Raw genomic sequence first — 18417 nt, forward strand, 5'->3', positions numbered from 1 at the left:
AATCAATTTCAAAGATATATTTGAAAATAACTTTTTGACAGCTGGGCAACTGTGAAAGCTTCGCACAGTATAAAATCCCCTGAGGGGTGATTCAAAAAATCGCTTCCATACAAACTACAAATTGATATTTAACCGGGTTCCCGGCCATTAAAAACCATGAAAAAACTCAGCCAACCTAGAGAAAGTCTGTCACTAATTGGCCAAAAGCTTAGTGCAACAAACGAAAGTTGACTATATAAGAAATAATCTCAAAGAAGCGAATTCTCTTTCAGATGCGCTTTAATACGTATGTATGTACTTATACATACTATTTTTTCATTTATTTCGTCAAACAACGTAGACTACATTTTCACTTATAGCTATATTCTATGGTTTCTCAAGGAATTAAAGTATTTTTTAATGTTTGTTCGAGACATGGTTATATCTATACATGCGCAGTGCTGATTATAGAGATTCATCACTCGATTTATGGACCAAATTTCGCAAAATCTGTTCGATGACTGTTAAGAGCAAACAGATTACGACCTCTTAATGGTCTAGCAGGAGTATAGAAATTGATGTTTGATAACAGATTAGCAGATTCAATGCGTTGAGATACTGAATCATTTAGAAATGATACCATGGATAATTCGCGACGCTCTTTCAAAGTTTGGATATCTATAAGCATGCATCGAGCCTCGTAAGAAGGCAATGGAAAAGTGGTCCAAACTTTCTAACTTCTAACTTTCTAACTTTTTAGTCCTAACTTTCGCAAAGCATATAGGAGAAACTGTTTTTGTATTGATTCGATTCCATCCTCGTGAGTTATCATGTATAGGGAGACCATACTATGCTACAGTATTCTAGAACTGATCTTACATAAGCAACGTATAATGTTTTTATTGTGTATGGGTCCTGAAAGTTGTAGCCAAAACGCTTAATGAAGCCTAGTACATTAGTTGCTTTGTGAGTGTTAGCTTATAATGATCAGTGAAAGTTAACTTCAATTCTAAGATGACTCCCAAATCTCTAATTCTATTACATTTTACAACTTCTTGATTTCCTAAAAATATAGAAATTGGTGGTGTGTACTGAACGTTACCCGACTAGAAAATTGTAACAAAAATATAACATAATCCTAACAAATCATGATATTTATATCTCATTGTGATATAATCATGTTCAACATCCTTGGTGTTTTCAAAATATTGTAATTCAATTATATCACATTATGTTATAAATGTTGTTTCAAAACTCATTGTATTATAATTTAGTTTTAAATCTTCGACATTTGGGAAATAATGTAACAAAATTATATCAAATTATGATAGAAACCAGCAATCCAGAGGCTAAAATTTATATCACATTTTGTTATAATTTTGACATGATTATAACAAAATAGGATATAATCTTGATTAGACCAGTGTACTTTTTGTTACAATTTTAGTTATTTTAACATCATCCTGCACCTAGTTTATAATATAATAAGTTAGAGAAAAATCTTATAACATCATAACATAATATGATACAAACTTGGTATGATTTTCTAGTCGGGTATTGAATTACATTTTTCACGTTTTGCTGCACTATCTATCTATCTATCTATGTTTAAATTGAGGAACTCTAGTAATGCCTAGGGCGGGAAACCTTCCGGATTTTCTGTTAGCTGGTTAATCCGATGTTTGTCATCGGCATGGGCATCGAGAATGATGGTAGTAGAAGCCATTGCAAATGGTAATATGCAGGCTATAGAGCGAAACATGATAATTTTTGAAGACAAGACAAAACATTGATTTTTTATGTATACAAACGATTATCTCCTTATCTCACTCAGCGCATCTAGAATGGGGGACCATATGAATTCTTCTACAGTAAAAAACCACACCCCCCTTTCCCAGCCAAAAGCGGAATTATTGATTTTTATATCAAATATTTATAATTTATCACACTAAAGTAATTTGCTTTGAAAGTTTCAACCTCGTTGACTGATGAAATCAATGACCATACTTGTTTGAAAGCATTTGATAATCGAGAACTGTATAAAAAAAATAATGTAAAAAACTGTGAAAAGTGATCAATTTTACCCGAAATCGCGGTTCGCCGCAATACTCGGTTCGTGGCTGCAGCTCTCTATACACGGTCACGCCCAATGCTCGCCAGATCACGCTTCAATTGGTTCGCCCATCGGCTCTCTGCGCTCCACGCCTTCTTGTGCCAACCGGAATGGTAGCGAACACTTACTTTGCAGGGTTGTTTTTCGACATTATCACAACGTGCCCTGTCCACCGCATCCTTCCGGCTTTGGTTACCTTCTGGCTTCAACGAGCTCGTTGTTCATCCTTCGCCGCCACACATCGTTTTCCCGCAACACAACGTCGAAGATCGTCTTTAACACGAGTCGCCCGAAAACTCCGAGTGCTTCCAGGTCCTTCTCGAACATTATTCATGTCTCATATCCGTAGAGGGTCACCGGTATTGGTGCGGGAGTGAATCTTTTTAGACCACAGCTTTTTCTGGAATGAACCCGTAGTAGACTCGACTTCCACTGATGATACGCCTTAGTATTTCACGACTCCCATTGTTGTCAGCTGTCAGTAAGGATCCGATGTACACGAATTCCTCTATTACCTCGAGGCTATCGTCGTATATCGTCACATTACTACCTAGATGGATCCAGTCGTGTTCGGATCAGTCTACCAGCATGTACTTTGTTTTTGACACATTCACCACCTGCCCTTCCTTTGCTGCTTCGCGTTTCTGGTGGATGTACACCCATAGACTAATTTCAAGACCTCGATGTACCAAAGAATTTATTTGGTTCATTTCGCGAAGGATCTTGGAATAACTCTAGATAGCGAGCTGAAATTTAATGAGCAAATTGAAAATTTAGTTTGTATCTGTCTAATATTATTTTTGTAAAACTTTCCAATGAAGTTTGCCTTTATACACCGAGAAAAAACAAGGCAAACGATAATTTTGAACTTAAACAAGTACCGTGATTTCGGGTGAAATTGATCGACGTGAAGGCCCTTTTTATTTGTTAAAAATAATGCTTTTAACTTAAAACAATTTGTAAAAAATGTCCATCATCTGGCTCAAGAGTTATTGAATGATAAGTTTACATGTTTTACAGCCAATTAGTCACATATTTCTGTATAAAATTCAATATTTTCCGAAACTAAGTGTTAGGCGAACTTCAAAGACACTTTCAAACTTTTGTTACCGTAGCTGTATCACACATGTGATGAATATTCGAATGAATGTTTAAAGCTGCCAAATATTCTTTGAACCCTATTTCGTCATCAAAAGTTCTATAAATATTGAAATTTATGCATTAAATTGTACTTTTCTGGAAGTTATAACATTTTTAGTATGGAAATTGCATACTTTCAGGCGTTGTCTTAAGATTTATTAAACTTCAAATTTTAAAATTTAGTAAACTCGTAAAAGTTTTGCATAGCTTTGCGCATTCTGGGGTGGTTAGTGCAGGTGGAAATAAATATTTATGCAACGGCAAGCCTCGTTGGATAAATGTACGACTCGTGCTGTAAAAATCGAGTTTTGCAACGACTTGCATACAACATTTTTTGCAATGAGAAAAAAATACTGTAATATGATCATTTCCATCAGTATCATCATGCTTATTGGTGGTTGTACAGGATCACCCACGTGTTCCATCAAGCTGGACCCAAATCTTGAATCAAGCAAGCTGTGCTATTATAACCGTCACAGTTTTTTCAAGCACTTGACGTGAAAACACAGGTTGTTTGCCAAACAATTGCATTATGATTCATAATGCAACCCAAATGAGTTGCATTATGAATCATAATACAACTGCTTTTTATAGTGAGGAAAAGTAGGCCGTAGTGGCATCAAAACGGTAAGTATAAATTTCAATATTATAGTGTCAAGCTGCAAAAAAAATATTTTCAGCACCTACAACAACATTTCACAAACTGATCAATTTCACCCCGAAAATAAAATTTTCGATTTTTATTTCTAATATTTTTTTGTAATAAAATGATTTGCAGTGGAAATTTTAATCTCTTTGACTGATGAAAACCATGGTCGTACTTGTTTTAGAGCATTGAATTTATCCTTATCGATAAGTATTCAAAAATTACTCGCCAAAAACTGCGAAAAGTGATCAATTTCACCCGAAATCACGGTACCTAACAATGAAATCGATATTGAATGAACCATCTACTCAAGGAACAGATATTGTTCTTGGATGCATTTCAAGAAGGCTACCTTAGGTGAGAAGGTGCACGTTGAATGGAGAAACAGCACCCACAGAAACTATATCAAGTATAAACATCGTCACGCAAAATATCTAAACAGCATCTAAGAGTTACATCGCTTTTTGCCTTTTTGTATGTACTTTCCTCTCCACTGTTCAGAATCTTGAAACTATAAGTGCTCACCTCCGGCAATAACGTTCTCGTTTCATTTCTCCACTTCCATACTTCAGCAGGATCCACAAGCCGGCACACTGTCTTTCGCAAGCTTCAAGAGTAGCTTCACCAGCAATGTTAATTTCCTGAAGCGGCGGTAAGTGTCTACGTATCTTTTCTTCATACCGTCCGGCATAAATTTTCCTTCTAAATGTAGACTACACACATCCCCTGGTAGTAAATCCCTTTCCATATCCCTATCAGTCTCGATTCACATATTACACGTCATACCATCGGCATGCAGTTTACGTTATCATTTCAGTTTTTATGAGCTTTGACATTTTAAATTTCCAACACCACTGTTTAATCCCGTATCCTTGAAGACGTGCTTTGCGCGAGAGCTGGATAATGCAATAACACCGTGTGGCAACCCGAGACAATGATACCCCAAATAGGGGAAAGCGGGGTACAACGTATCGTCTTAGTAAACGTGGTTACATACAGGGGACGGCCAAAATGTTTGGGATAGGCAACTTTTTTTCTCTCACAAAAAAGTTCAACAAGCTATAACTTTATAGAGCGTATCAAGAAATCTCAAATTTTGACTGATTGTCAACCTATTATGTGTGCATCATTGGTACAAAATTGGGCTCGATTGATTAATATTTCGCAAAATTAGAACCGTTCGGTTAAAAACGATTTTTCAGACAACTCATTTTTGAGGTGTCATATCTCGGAAACCAGTGAACCGAATTGAATGAAATTTTGAACGTACTCTAACAATATGCAAATGCTTCACAAACCATTAAAACATAGGTACTTTTTAAACGTTGAAAAAAATTATCATGGATTGACACTTTTTGGATTTTTCTCGAAAAAAATTATTTTTTTAACATCAATGTCAATAAATTTTAGTGTTGATATCCAAAGACTTTCCACTTCTGTTCTCAAGTTATCTCTAATCAGATATATTAGAGCCTATTTAGATTGAAGGAAGAACACATTTAGTAATTTTTGTGTGGTATTGTAAATTTGACTTATTTTCCTCTATATGGGTAAAAATTTCAATCCGGTATAACTTAATTCGCCGTGAGAAAATATTACATTTTATAACGTCGTATTAAGTATCAATATATTGTTGATAAACGTTAAAAAATTCTTTCGATTCGGTTCACTGATTTCCGAGATATAACAGTTCAAAAATTAGTTGTCTAAATAATAGTGTTTTACCCGAATGGTTCTAACTTCGCGAAAAATTAATCGATCGAGCCCAAATTTGTACCAATGATGCACATATAATAGGTTGACAAACAGTCAAATTTTGAGATTTTTTGATGCACTTTATGAAAAGTTACAGCATGTAGATTTTTTTTGTGGGAGAAAAAAAGTTGCCTATCCCAAATATTTTGGCCATCCCTGTAATTGAAATTAGGCTGATTTCCAGGTGACTCAATCTGATATCCCAGATGGCTTCGTCTAATATATCAGCACTCAATCGCTTAAATTCGATGCGCTTCAAATTAGAGCTACGCGATATCAATCCCTTTATTCATTTATAATAGGAGGAAATGTTCTATCGGGGGGTCCAGAATAATTTTTATTTTTTCGTGTTTATAGAACAAAAATACCCATTTTTTGGGTACTTTTCATCAAAAATGTAGATGGCTAAATAACCCCTAACAGAACATTTCGAAATGATTAGCTTTTATTTGGTGGGTGGCCTAGCGATAATGATTTTGTTCTAATAATATTCTTCTACCATAGACAGACACCGTGTAATGAGTTGAACAGAAATCCTGGGAATAAAATCACCAATAATCTTGTCAGTAATATTTCAATATTCTGAAAATAAAGTTTCCCAGTATTTTGCGCTGAATTTGCCATAGATCCCTATAAAATCCAGCAATGTAGCAATATTTGGGAAAAACCATTAAAATACCCTAGTCTAAACCATCTAGGATCAACACAGGACTTGGCTGAGGCTCTCGTTAAGCATCTTCCAATTCAGGCCAAACATGTCTAAAGGTCCAATCTGCAGAAGAGAGGCTCTCTTTGGTTTTCCTCTCTTTCGATAATATCTCAGCTGTTTATTTGAATTATGATTGTCTCCTTGCATGGAACGATGGTCAAAACAATCGTCTTTTGATTTGTACTGCAAAAGTAGTTGAAAAGTGTACCATTACATTGCAATAATTGAAAGAGAAAGTGAACAAAGAGAGCCTCTCAAATGCAGATAGGACCTATTGAAATGTTTGGCCTGAATTATTTTCAAAAAATGCACCGCGAGCCTAACGGCCTGGAAACCCCTGTCGTGTATTTATCATCAATAGATTTCAATGATACCTTGGATACCGTTCCTCGTTTTCCTACTTGCTTGCTCAATTTTTTACTCGATCATGGACTTGGTCCATTCACAAAAGATCCATTATAACTGTAAAAATGGTAAATTTAAGATTCACGATTCCTCCAAGATGGTTTTTGTCGTACAGTGATAGACATTCGTTTAGCCAAGGCCCAAACATTTTCGTAAAAGTGTCAGGAAACTCATGCAAAAGATTTTATGATAAAACTTTTTTATAGCAGTGATAGTATATCTGATACTGTTTTACAAAAACGAGGGTAAAACCCCTTCAAATGTCAATTTTTGCCTAGACACTCTTTTAGCCGAGGTGAATGAAAAATTGGTTTTCTATGGATTTTTCGTAATATCGTGAGTGTATTTCGAGGATATACCCCATGGCATTTAGTTTATGACGTGTTAGCTAGATAATTGACCTTAAAAGTTTATTTATTTGTGAAATTCAAAGAAATATTACAAAAAATTGTCCCGATAAAGAGAAACGATGATAAATTAATTTATTTAAGAAAAATGCTTTTTGTAAACGCTCTAATGTAAGCTAGATTAGTTGATTTTTAAATATGGCACAGAATTATTGTTGGAAATGTTTAAATTATTGCATAAAATGTCGTAAGAAAATAAAGTATTCAGGTTTCCGGCTGATTCAACATCAAAATGGAATTGATAAAAGCTAAAATAAATAGTTCTGTGTAGCAATAAAGGCGTATCCTAATGCCTCTGAAGTATAGCTGTATAATACTAGCACTTCTTCTTTCTGTCTTTTATGGCTCTACGTCTCCACTGGGACTTTGCCTGCCTCGCTTCAACTTAGTGTTCTTTGAGCACTTCCACAGTTATTAATTGAAGGGCTTCCTTTGCCTGCCATTGCATGAATTTGTATATTGTGAGGCAAGTACAATGATACACTATGCCCAGGGAGTCGAGAAAATTTTCCCGACCGGAACGGGAATCGAACCCGCCGTCTCCGGATTGGCGATCCATAGCCTTAACCACTAGGCTAACTGGAGACCCCTACTAAATGAATTAGCACTAGCACTACTAAATGAATTAGAAGACTGCCAAGCGAAAAAACTGCAAGAGAAGTCGGAATGTTTGAACCCTGTTTCTTTTATAGCAGATGCTCATACAAAAATGCATGACATGGTCAACACATTGGCTTATTTCATTCAATTTGAAGAAATATATTATAAATGAGTCCAAGATTTGAATCACATTCATTTTTAACAAGATTTATTTGAAAGGAACGTCTAAATTATTAAATAAGTAGTTCATGCTAGAAATTTGAATACTTTGGATGCCATTTCTCAAAATGTAAGGCGTCCAATGCATGTTATTTTAGTCAGAATACAGTCTAGCAGTTATTGGGATCTATAAGAAGACGTAATAGTAGTAAACGCTGTGATTTATGCAAGTTAAACTATCATATTTCATCAAAACAATACTTAAACACGTGAGTTTTTGATGATTTGCGGCATTTTTTTTCTGTTAAAAATTTTGTTCTTCGTAGATTTTCAACCTGCACTCGTCGTGATACCTTTATTGGAAACTTTTAAAACACTTCCGATGAAAATAACTACAACAAATCTCAATTAGGATACATTTTCAATACTGAAACTGACTTATATGATATGCATGTAAAATTAATATGGCAACACTTCTGAAAACGATCAAATTAATGATTTACAAGTCGATCTATAATGCAGATCACCATACAAAATGATTGTGTTGGATATTATCCGAAATTTGATAGTTTTTATTATGTAATTCTAAAAATTGTACAATTCGGCTAAACGAATGTCTAGGCAAATTTTCTATTTTTCTTGTATTTTACGGCCATAAAATAAATAATTTATTATATTTCATCCCATTGACTAAGGCAAATTACCTAGAGGATACTCCAAAAATTAAAAAAAGAACATGAAATTATTACAGTTGCAAAAAAAAATATAAAAAATATGCCTCGGCTAAACGAATGTCTACAACTGCAGTATAGATGATGTTTTACAGTATGCGGCAGGAAAAAATGCGAAAGTGTTTTTCAACTTCAAACCTCATTTTCGTCCATTTGACATTAACCAATCTATGTTTCAACGTTCCATGATCTATAATAGGCTAGTTTTCTGAAAAGTTAATTAAAAAATTTCCCATTTTGGTCACTAACCTTTACAGGGCGGCACCTGAAGATGAAGACAACCAGAATTTTCAAACCGCAGAAAATCGCACAGGTCGCTAAATTTCGCATCTGATAAAACAAAATTTTTGATTTTCTCTACAATATCATCAAATATATGTACTTATTTCATCTGGTATGTGAAACTACATGGCTCTGGATCAGTGTGGTCTGGTTGTTCATCGAATTTGAGCTAATTTTGTTACTGTTATAGCCATTTTGTTTAATGACCATTGGGCGCGCAGTTTATTGATATCCGCTTATTAGGCCTACATTATCACATGTTAAACATCAAATATTTTCATTTTTATTTTTCAGTGCTAGAATATATAGACATTGACTGATACACTGTCATGAAAAAATAGTCATACATATCCCATATTTAGCGTGTAATAGTGCCTTGAACTTTTCGCATTTTTTCCTGCCGCACCCTGTATTTCGGACCTGAGGTCACCAGGTTCTCCGGACCTGAGGCCACCAGGTTCTCCGAAAGATCTACCACCGTAAGAGTGGCCAATTCATTAATTTTTTTCCATTATACAGCTTTTTCTTAAATCTTTTGATTTTGTAAGCTAGTATAGAATGTTTCAGAAACTTAAAATGCACAAATAATTGATTTGTATTCGTTTGAATACTACAAAATAAGAAATGTGGGTTTTTGCGTAATTTGGCAGTTATCATTTGAACAGCTTAACACGGTGTTATCGGTTACAAATCCTAGTGGACTTAAAATCTGATATTACCAGATCTCCCTTGCACAACCTTCATAGTATCGAATATAATTTTGAATTAACTTTATGCGGTTACATTAATCGCATATGTAGTATTAACCTTTAAACGTATTTTCCTATATTTTCATGTATTTCTCAATTTTTTATCGCAACATGATCGATGTGATGTGAAACGTGTAATCTGATAATATTGATCCGCCATTTTCTATCCAACCCTTCTGTCCTGTTGCACTGTGTTATCACTATAGAGATTTTTTACCTGGTAGATTCAGCTCGGGAGACTTGTCTTCTGAGTGTGATGATGTCGATCCCAAAGATTTACCACCAGCAGCACGCCCACAACCCCCTCTACAGCAGCAACCAATGCCTGGTGGACCGCCAAATATCCCCCCGCCTCCGGCACCCGGCTCGGCCGTATCACCCGGGCCAGTTCCAGGGTCTGCACCTCCCACGGGGGGACCCGAACTATCACTGAGCTTCGGGAAAGGACCCCAACGGGGAACCAGTGCACCATCTAGTCCAGCAAAGTCACGCGAAAGTTTGCTGCAGCGTGTACAGAGCTTAACCGGCGCGGCACGTGACCAGGGTGCTTCGATTATTGGTAAGTATGTTTTTTAGAATAAGAGTACCGTTATTAATCCCCAGCTCCATATTTCACCATATTTAAAAACAATTGGTTACGACACCATTCCCGAGCAAAGTCTAACAACAAAATGATAGCAAATCGAAAACACGATTTGTAATCAGCAGCAAATTGATATCATATTTTGATATAAGATTGTCTTGATTAATTTCGATTTCAAATTTTGATATCGTTTTGCTGTCATTTAAAATTATTACAAATGTTCAAGTTTTCAAGTCATTTCAAAACTTCTAGGCGACCTTTTATAAAGCATCCAATGATATACCATCATTGCAATTAACGTATTGCATTTAGGTTTCCCATATTATTCGAAAAAACTCTAAATTTGACGATTTTTCCATTTTTTCCCACTGATAGCAAAAACAGTAATCAATTTGCCATCACTGATAGCAGGAATTGTTTTCAACTTGCTCTCACAGGAACATTTTTCTGCTCTCATTTTTGATGTTTTAACCGTTAAAACGACCAAAACGACATCAACCTGAGTAATCATAATTTGCAATATCACAACATCAAAATTAGTTTTCGATTTGATGTCAGACTTTGCTCGGGTTGTATTCGCATCATTGGTGATTTTGAGTACACCCCATTCTTTTTTTTGCACGGGTCTGGTTTTCGCTATAATTCAGTCAATTTTTAAACGATTTTCATGAAATTTTATACACATGTAGGAACGGTAAATACTGCAACTTGACCATCCCTGTCCGAAGAAGGATTCGAGTTCAGTTCTACGCCTTCAGAAGACGGAGATAGTCAAGTGGCTCCGTAACTTGGAGGCCCGTCTAGTGAATTGGGAGTCATGGGTTCGATTCCCACCGGAGCACGGGGATGTCTTTCCGCAATTCAAAATTTCAGTTTGTCCATCAAGCACGTGTTTCTTCCGTGTATATGAAGGTCAGAGCAGTTCCAGCGTCACAGAAGTACGAAATCGATGAAAAGAATGGTAATTTCATCTCAAATCACTCTTTGACTCAAGTTGGGGGATTCCACAATAAATTTTCCAAAAGTTTTGTGCGCATCTCATCACAAATATTTAATCCAGATAGATTCCCAAATTAACAAAATTCTGTGCTTCGGGTCACCAAACGTTCCTTACACACCCTCTATGAAATCCAGCAGAGATAAGAGCATATTTACAAAATTTTATCGAATCTTCACAAAATCTAACAGGTTTAGAGGCTGAACATTACGTATAAACGTTAAAAATTGGTGAAAATTTTTGGGAATTGTAAAGTTTCGGTCGTTTCTTTGTCTGATTCATAAATTGTGCTCACAGTAGATAGGGTTTTTGACCCCATTTCCGGCACTACATGTAAACAAAATTGTGCATCTTCTAAATTTACAACGAAACGACCGTTTTTGTCCACTTCTTCCATTTGAGTCAGATACAGTGTCGGACAAAACAATAAGACCACCACCCATTTTTCATACAAAATGGCCAAGCTTGACGATGTGATGCTTGGTTTCTAGTGAACTGATTTGGCTGAAATTTTGTCAGTCGCCATGGAGTTACGTGAATTTTAATTTGTGCCTAATTAGTTGAGTTCTGTTCACCACATCGAAAGTTACAGATATACGAAACGACAAAATAATAGGACCACTTTCAGATTGCTATTATCAAATAATATATGAGAGTATCTGATACTTGATGATTGATGAACAAGTACTAAAATTAAGGATGCCATTTAAATTTGTGGATATTTTCATTGATTTGACCACAAATAATTATCATAAAAATCTGGTGTTATAATTTTGTCGCACCGTATATCTGTAACTTTGGAAGTAGTGAACAGAAATCAATTAATTTAATACAAATCAAAATTCCCGTTTATTCCATGTCAGCTGTCAAAATTTCAGCCAAATTTGTCAACTAGAAACCGAGTACCATATAGTCAAACTTGGTCATTTTGTTTGAAATAGGACCGGTGGTCTTATTGTTTTGTCCGACACTGTATCTTATTGCGTGAATTTGTTGTTAACAGTGATTGTTGTGAAGATTTTCTGCTAGAAAGTTGATTTTGAATGAATTTACTGCACCTAAGTAGTCCAGCACTAATTCTCGGCACCAGTGCCGAACTTTCAGCAAAATCAAATGGGAAATCACTTCAGCACCCATCTTTGTGCTGACGAAGTGTACCCGTCCGCATGTAATAGTTGTTTTGAGCACTTGTGCGGCTTCAGAGTGAACATGTAGCTCATTGACTGTGGATCCCGTTGCGGAAATGTTGCGGGAAATGATTACCTACGGAAGTGCGTTTAGAAAATATGCGGCAAGTGATATACTGATCTGTTTTGCTGCGAGGTGCCGGGAATTGATGCGGGTGCACAAGTAGTTCTAAAACCTATTGGTGATTTGATGTTGCATGAAGAAGAAAATTTGTGGTCCGTCCAAAGTCTAACACCGTATATCAAACCGTTTTTAATTATGTTTTGTTTCAGATTTTAGAGAGGCATTTTAAAATCTTCCCCTGTGTTTTAGGGATAAAGATTTTTCAAAACATCATCGCTTTTCTTCTTCTTCTTCATGCAACATAAAATCAACAATCCGCTCTAGCTACTATTCTTATTTTTACTGAAAGTCCGCTCAGTACAAGAATTATTGCATTTATCGCACCGTCAAAATGACGCGACATTAGCAATGTGATCCCGAATGTTATACCCCGTGCCTGTCGCGCAAGTGGTCATGCACATTCGCTTCCTAAGAGTTCAAGGGTTTGATGTAATCAAACGTCTGATGCCTGATGTACCTGTTTTCCCCACATTTTATGAAACAAGTATTTTGTTCAAAAGTTTAGGTAAAGTCAATATTACACAGTGGATAACTGACACTGAGGAAGATTACAAGTGGTAGTCGAAATACGCGTATCTGTCAAAGGATAAGCAACATAGGGCGGAATTAAAAGGTACGAAACTGATTACACTCATTCATAGAGGGTATTCTGCTTAGAGGGTTCGAAAAGTCGGTACAAGATTACACAGTATTTTTCATCTAAAAAACACGCTGATTTATTATGGTTACAGTTGTCTGCTACTTTATTATTCGTGCAACAGATCGAAATATTTGACGGATTTTTTGCGTTCACACCTTTCACAGCTTTATTCACTGAGCTCGGCCGTGCGGCTCTCGGTTTCTGAATTTTAACCGAGACTCAACTAACAAACTGCAGTAGGTTGCTTCGTAACGAGGAATATCATACTGATTCTCGGCATTTATGGATTACTGCACGAATATTTGCTGGCCTGCTTACTCTTACATGAAATTTTCCGTGAGAGTAAGCAGGCCGGCATAAATTCGTGCAGTGGACCATTAGCTGAGATCTCATGAAAACATTTAACTGTCTACTCGGCAGTGCAAATCTCGGCATACGCAACCGAGATTCGGCATTATAATTGAAGTGTTAGATAGACGACCTGATCCGCAGTCCGGCGCACCATGTCCGACGTTAGGTTTCATGTATGCCCGAGCAGAAGGGAATAACAACAGCATAAGAAGCTGTGTTATTTGGGTAAAAAAACTGAATAATAGAATCGGTTATTTTTAAGTTATTAACATAACATATTAGGGGTACTCACTAAACAGATTAAATTGCTGCGTAAGCCATGATTTTCTGCTTATTTGAAATGTTTCATGATTCTGCGAATGAAATAATCAAAGATTGCCTTGGTGATCGCGATGTTTAATCAGTTTAATCAGTTTACGCTGTTAAGTGAATCCCCCTATTATGTTATAAACTTGTCTGTCATAAGCGGCAAAATAACAAATATCATAACAAAAAAATGTTCTTGGAAAACCATATTAATAACTTGTTTTGTTAGTTTGAATAACAACTTAATAACAGTGAATTTGGAAAATATTTCAATAACAAATTTTGATATTAATATGTTATTGAAAATAATCGGAAAGCAAATTTTGTTATAATATCAAAATCGGTAATAAGTAAATTATGATAATTATTATATGAAATTATTCACTTTGTCTCAAAAACCCACCAAAAACATGAGTGACAATACTTTAAATGCTCGAAAAATACTATATTCAGTTTTTAATTCATTCTAAGAGAATGTAAAACAAAAATGTTCCAGAAATTTCTCCGAGAGTTTTTCCACAAAATCATTCACAGATTTTCAAAGACACCTCTAGAAATACCTCTAAAATTATGAACAGAATCCCTTCAAGGATTTCTTCAGAATTTCCCGTGATTATTTGTCCCGAATTTCATCTTCTGATTTCTCTGAAAATTTCTTTGAGAATTTCACCAGGGGTTTTTTTTCGGAGAATTCTCCAGGAGTTTTTCAAAAGATTTTGCCAAGAGTTCCAATAATTACTCAGAAGAATTACTTTTGAAATTTCTAAGAAGATTACGCCAGGAGTTCTCTTGAAGGCTTCTCCAAGGTAACGAAGGGTTCATCCAGAACTTCCAAGTGTTTTTCCGAATATTACTTAATAAATTTTCAGAGGATTCGTTCAGAAATTTGCATCCTAACTGAATACAAACATGGAACAAAACAAAAGGACAGGTCATTATTATCGAATTGTTGCTTTGATGTATCTAGTTCATTTATTTATTCGAGGCTCAATCAACGTATAACGCTTTACGGAGCCGAAGATCTCTTTTTGCACTTAATTGTTGCTTTGATTTCAAAATTTGTTATTGTTATGCTATTGTTGATAAGTTGATCAATAGAACAACAATAACAAAACTTATACTTTAACAAAACATGTTATTGAAATGTAATTGAGTGAATGTGAACTTGATTATAATAAAATGAGATTGTCCAACAAAACTTGTTATGGAAAAGCTATGCCTTGATAATTAAATAATAACAAAACAAGATTTAAAAACAGGTTATGTGATTTTAGTTTTTAATTTGATATTCTCTTCTGCTCGGGTGGATTTGGAGAAAAGTCGATTATCGCGTGTTTAGGAAACTTCGGGCTTCAAACGCGACGACTATATTTTACCAAAGAGCTGTTAAGAAACGTTAAAAGCGTTTTTTTAAGGTTTTTTCTAATGGGAGGTATGCACTTCAAACGGAATCTGTGGGTGATTCATTGGTGTGGGGTCATTGTACCTGTCTATATAAATAAAAATGGAATTGTGTTTATATCACGAAGTGGCTCATAAACGGATAAACAGGTCTACATAATACTTCCACCGTTGCTTTCATGCAGAGCTACGACGTGTTCGTGCATAAAAATGTGAAATTCGACCGGGTTCCTACTTTTCTAGTCGAATTTCACGGGCAATGAAAATTATTTTTTGCAATTGCGTTGCTTATTTCCCTACTTTTCACTCGCAGTAGCAATCATATAACGGCCTACTTTTCTTCGCTAAAGCAAAAGTGCCGAAAAGTGCTGTGAAAATCTATGACACCTACTACGCCGTAGCCGTCCTGATCAACATAACAGCCGCGCTGTCGTGCATGAGGGTTTCCACGTGGTTCTAACTGATTTCATGTTTGTGAAGCTAGGAAGATATCCTGATTGAATAGGTATTTTATGGAATTAAGTATCATAATTTACATTTTATATAACTCATTTTGATATCATAATGGTCAATTTTTCCGAACTGGCTCATTATGCAACTGAAATGAGTTGCATAATGAAAAATAGTTGTATAATGTTCATAATGCAACTCATTTGAAATGCATTATGAACATTATGCAACTCAAATGGGTTGCATTATGAAAAAAATCATTGCATAAAATTTTGTATGGAACTCGTTGCAAACCTCGATTTTTTCAGCACTCTTCGTATTTATCCAACGCGGCAAGCCTCGTTGGATAAATGTACGACTCTTGCTGAAAAATAGTTATTTATGCAATAAGTTGCAAAATCATGATTTTTTCAGCACGAGTCGTACATTTATCCAACGAGGCTTGCCGAGTTGAATAAATACGACGAGTGCTGAAAAAATCGAGTTTTGCAACGAGTTGCATACAAAGTTTTTTGTAATTGCAAAAAATACCCATCCAGTATAATCCTTGGTATAATCTTGCTACGCTTACATGTATCAAGACGAACCACGTGGCAGCATTCATGCGCGTAAGCGTGCTGCTTTTGTTTGATCAGGTAGGGCGCCATCCACAAATTACGTAACGCTCCAGGGGGAGGGGGGAGTATGGCCGAGCGTTACGGTCCATACAAAAATTTTTGATTTTTCATACAAAAAAGCGTTACGGAGGGGGGGGTCGAAAATTGTCGATTTTAGCGTTACGTAATAAATGGATGCTGCCTAGGCTATGATAAGGTAGGTGTCAGAAATTTGCAAACTCCCGTCGTCGTCGTACCGCAACCGCACCATGGGCGAGAGCAAAAGTAGCTTCAGCTGCTGCTTCTACGCCTGATCTGCAGTCTTAATCTGAATCTGGATAGTCCTGATTCAGATTCGAGCTCATTAGAGGATGTAGAAGTAGCAGCTGTGTCTACGGTAGCCTCGAAAGTTACCGAAAAGTGGGTTCTGGCAAAGGTGCCGAAAAGTAGCGCTTTTCGGCACTTTTGTTTTAGTGAAGAAAAGCAGGCCGATTCAACGTTACAACCGCGAGTGAAGAGTAGGGTAAAACGCAACGCAATTACAAAAATCAACTTTTTGCAAGTCGTTACATAAATAACTATTTCGCAATTGCAAAAACCTTTGTATGCAACTCGTTGCAAAACTCGATTTTTTTCAGCACTCGTCGTATTTATCCAACTCGGCAAGCCTCGTTGGACAAATGTACGACTCGTGCTGAAAAAACATCGTTTTGCAACTTGTTGCATAAATAACTATTGCGGGTTATTTTTTTTTTTTACACAACTGCATGTCAAAAAACGCAGTAGGCAGGCAGTACGACGTTTGCTGTTGCTGGGACAGCAAGTTTCAAAATAAAATCAATACAATCTTAATGTGCCATTAGACTGTTTGTCATTATGGCAAATATTTGTCATTAAAGTCCGACATTTATCCAAGGTTGCTATGATTCACGTTATGTTGGTCATTTGTTGGGCTTGTTTGGCCAAATATTTGTCGCGTCTAATGGGACCTTTAGTTACCCATTGCTAGAAAACAATGTTGGTCGATAGAATGTGTGAATATCAATTTCATTGAGAACTGCTACGCATCATTCTATTCTTAGGCTAGAATGATGCCTGCTACGTCAGGTTGCCGGTCAATGTGGGGAGAGAAGTGGTACCACATTGGGCACTGTAGGCCGTTAAGTCCTCAGCGCCTGCATAAGGTTGTCGAAATGTTTGCGTGAAATTATTACCTTTTCACAGTTCGCTTGGCTGCATTATTTGTAGGCATTCGTGTTATAGGTATTCTAGCTATGGCTATGAACATACGAATGTCGAATATACCGAGGAATATGCATGAGCTGCATATGTATAGAAAAGGGAGAAAGTTGATAAAACGATGCTCAGATAAACTGAACTCAGAACCATCTGCATACGAATCAGAAGCGGTAGCCACTAGACCACAAAACCAGTCCATCAGGTATCAGAAGGCCGGCTCTGGAGGCACGTTTCTTCCATTTGGGGCATTTGTCCATACAAATATATTTGTGTTTTCATACAAAAAAATCCAGGAGGATAATGGATTTCAAAACAGTTTTACAAATCCAAAATGTTTTATGGTTTCCTCCACAGGAGCGGCCGTTTCCAGTGCAGCCCGAGTTCAGCCATTTAACAAGGACAAATGCTTCACACTGCTAGTGCTAGACGATCAGAACACGGATTGGTCGAAATACTTCCGAGGCAAGCGTCTGCACGGAGACTACGACATACGGGTAGAGCAAGCGGAGTTCCGAGAAATTTCATTGACTGCCAATGCTGACGCTGGTCCACTGGTGTCGTTCAACCGTGGCAGTTCCAAACAACCCAAGTCGTATCGTCCCGACTTTATCCTGGTTCGTCAGGCACCTCGCGACGGAGCAAAGGACTATCGATCCACGCTGCTAGGATTGAAATACGGAGGAGTGCCAAGCATTAACTCGTTACACTCGTTGTATCAATTCCAGGTAAATGCGGCATATTTGTTTTCTTGCTAGAAGCGTTCTTTTTTAGCGTGTTTTTTTTAATAAAAACTGTTGCTTTTGGATAGTGCACATCGAGATTACTACGAATATAACCATATGATTTTGTAACAAAAACCTGGCACGCT

The 18417-nt window shown here is 36.5% G+C and overlaps 1 protein-coding gene across 19 annotated transcripts in view; it reads left to right on the top strand.

The window, feature by feature from the left end:
- LOC109405943 (synapsin) overlaps positions 1-18274 on the top strand; it is a gene marked incomplete at its 3' end in the record, with an annotated part of 32469 nt that extends 14195 nt beyond the window's left edge. For 8 of the 19 annotated variants that reach the window (XM_062845815.1, XM_062845817.1, XM_062845822.1 and 5 more), the window contains 3 exon segments: positions 4451-4530; positions 9882-10234; positions 17904-18274. In XM_062845815.1, the coding sequence (XP_062701799.1) occupies positions 9997-10234; positions 17904-18274 (609 nt within the window). 19 annotated transcript variants of the gene reach the window in all.
- Between the last annotated feature and the right edge of the window lie 143 nt (positions 18275-18417).

This window comes from Aedes albopictus, chromosome 1, assembly GCF_035046485.1.
Source record: "Aedes albopictus strain Foshan chromosome 1, AalbF5, whole genome shotgun sequence".
NCBI classification, from domain to species: Eukaryota; Metazoa; Arthropoda; class Insecta; order Diptera; family Culicidae; genus Aedes; species Aedes albopictus.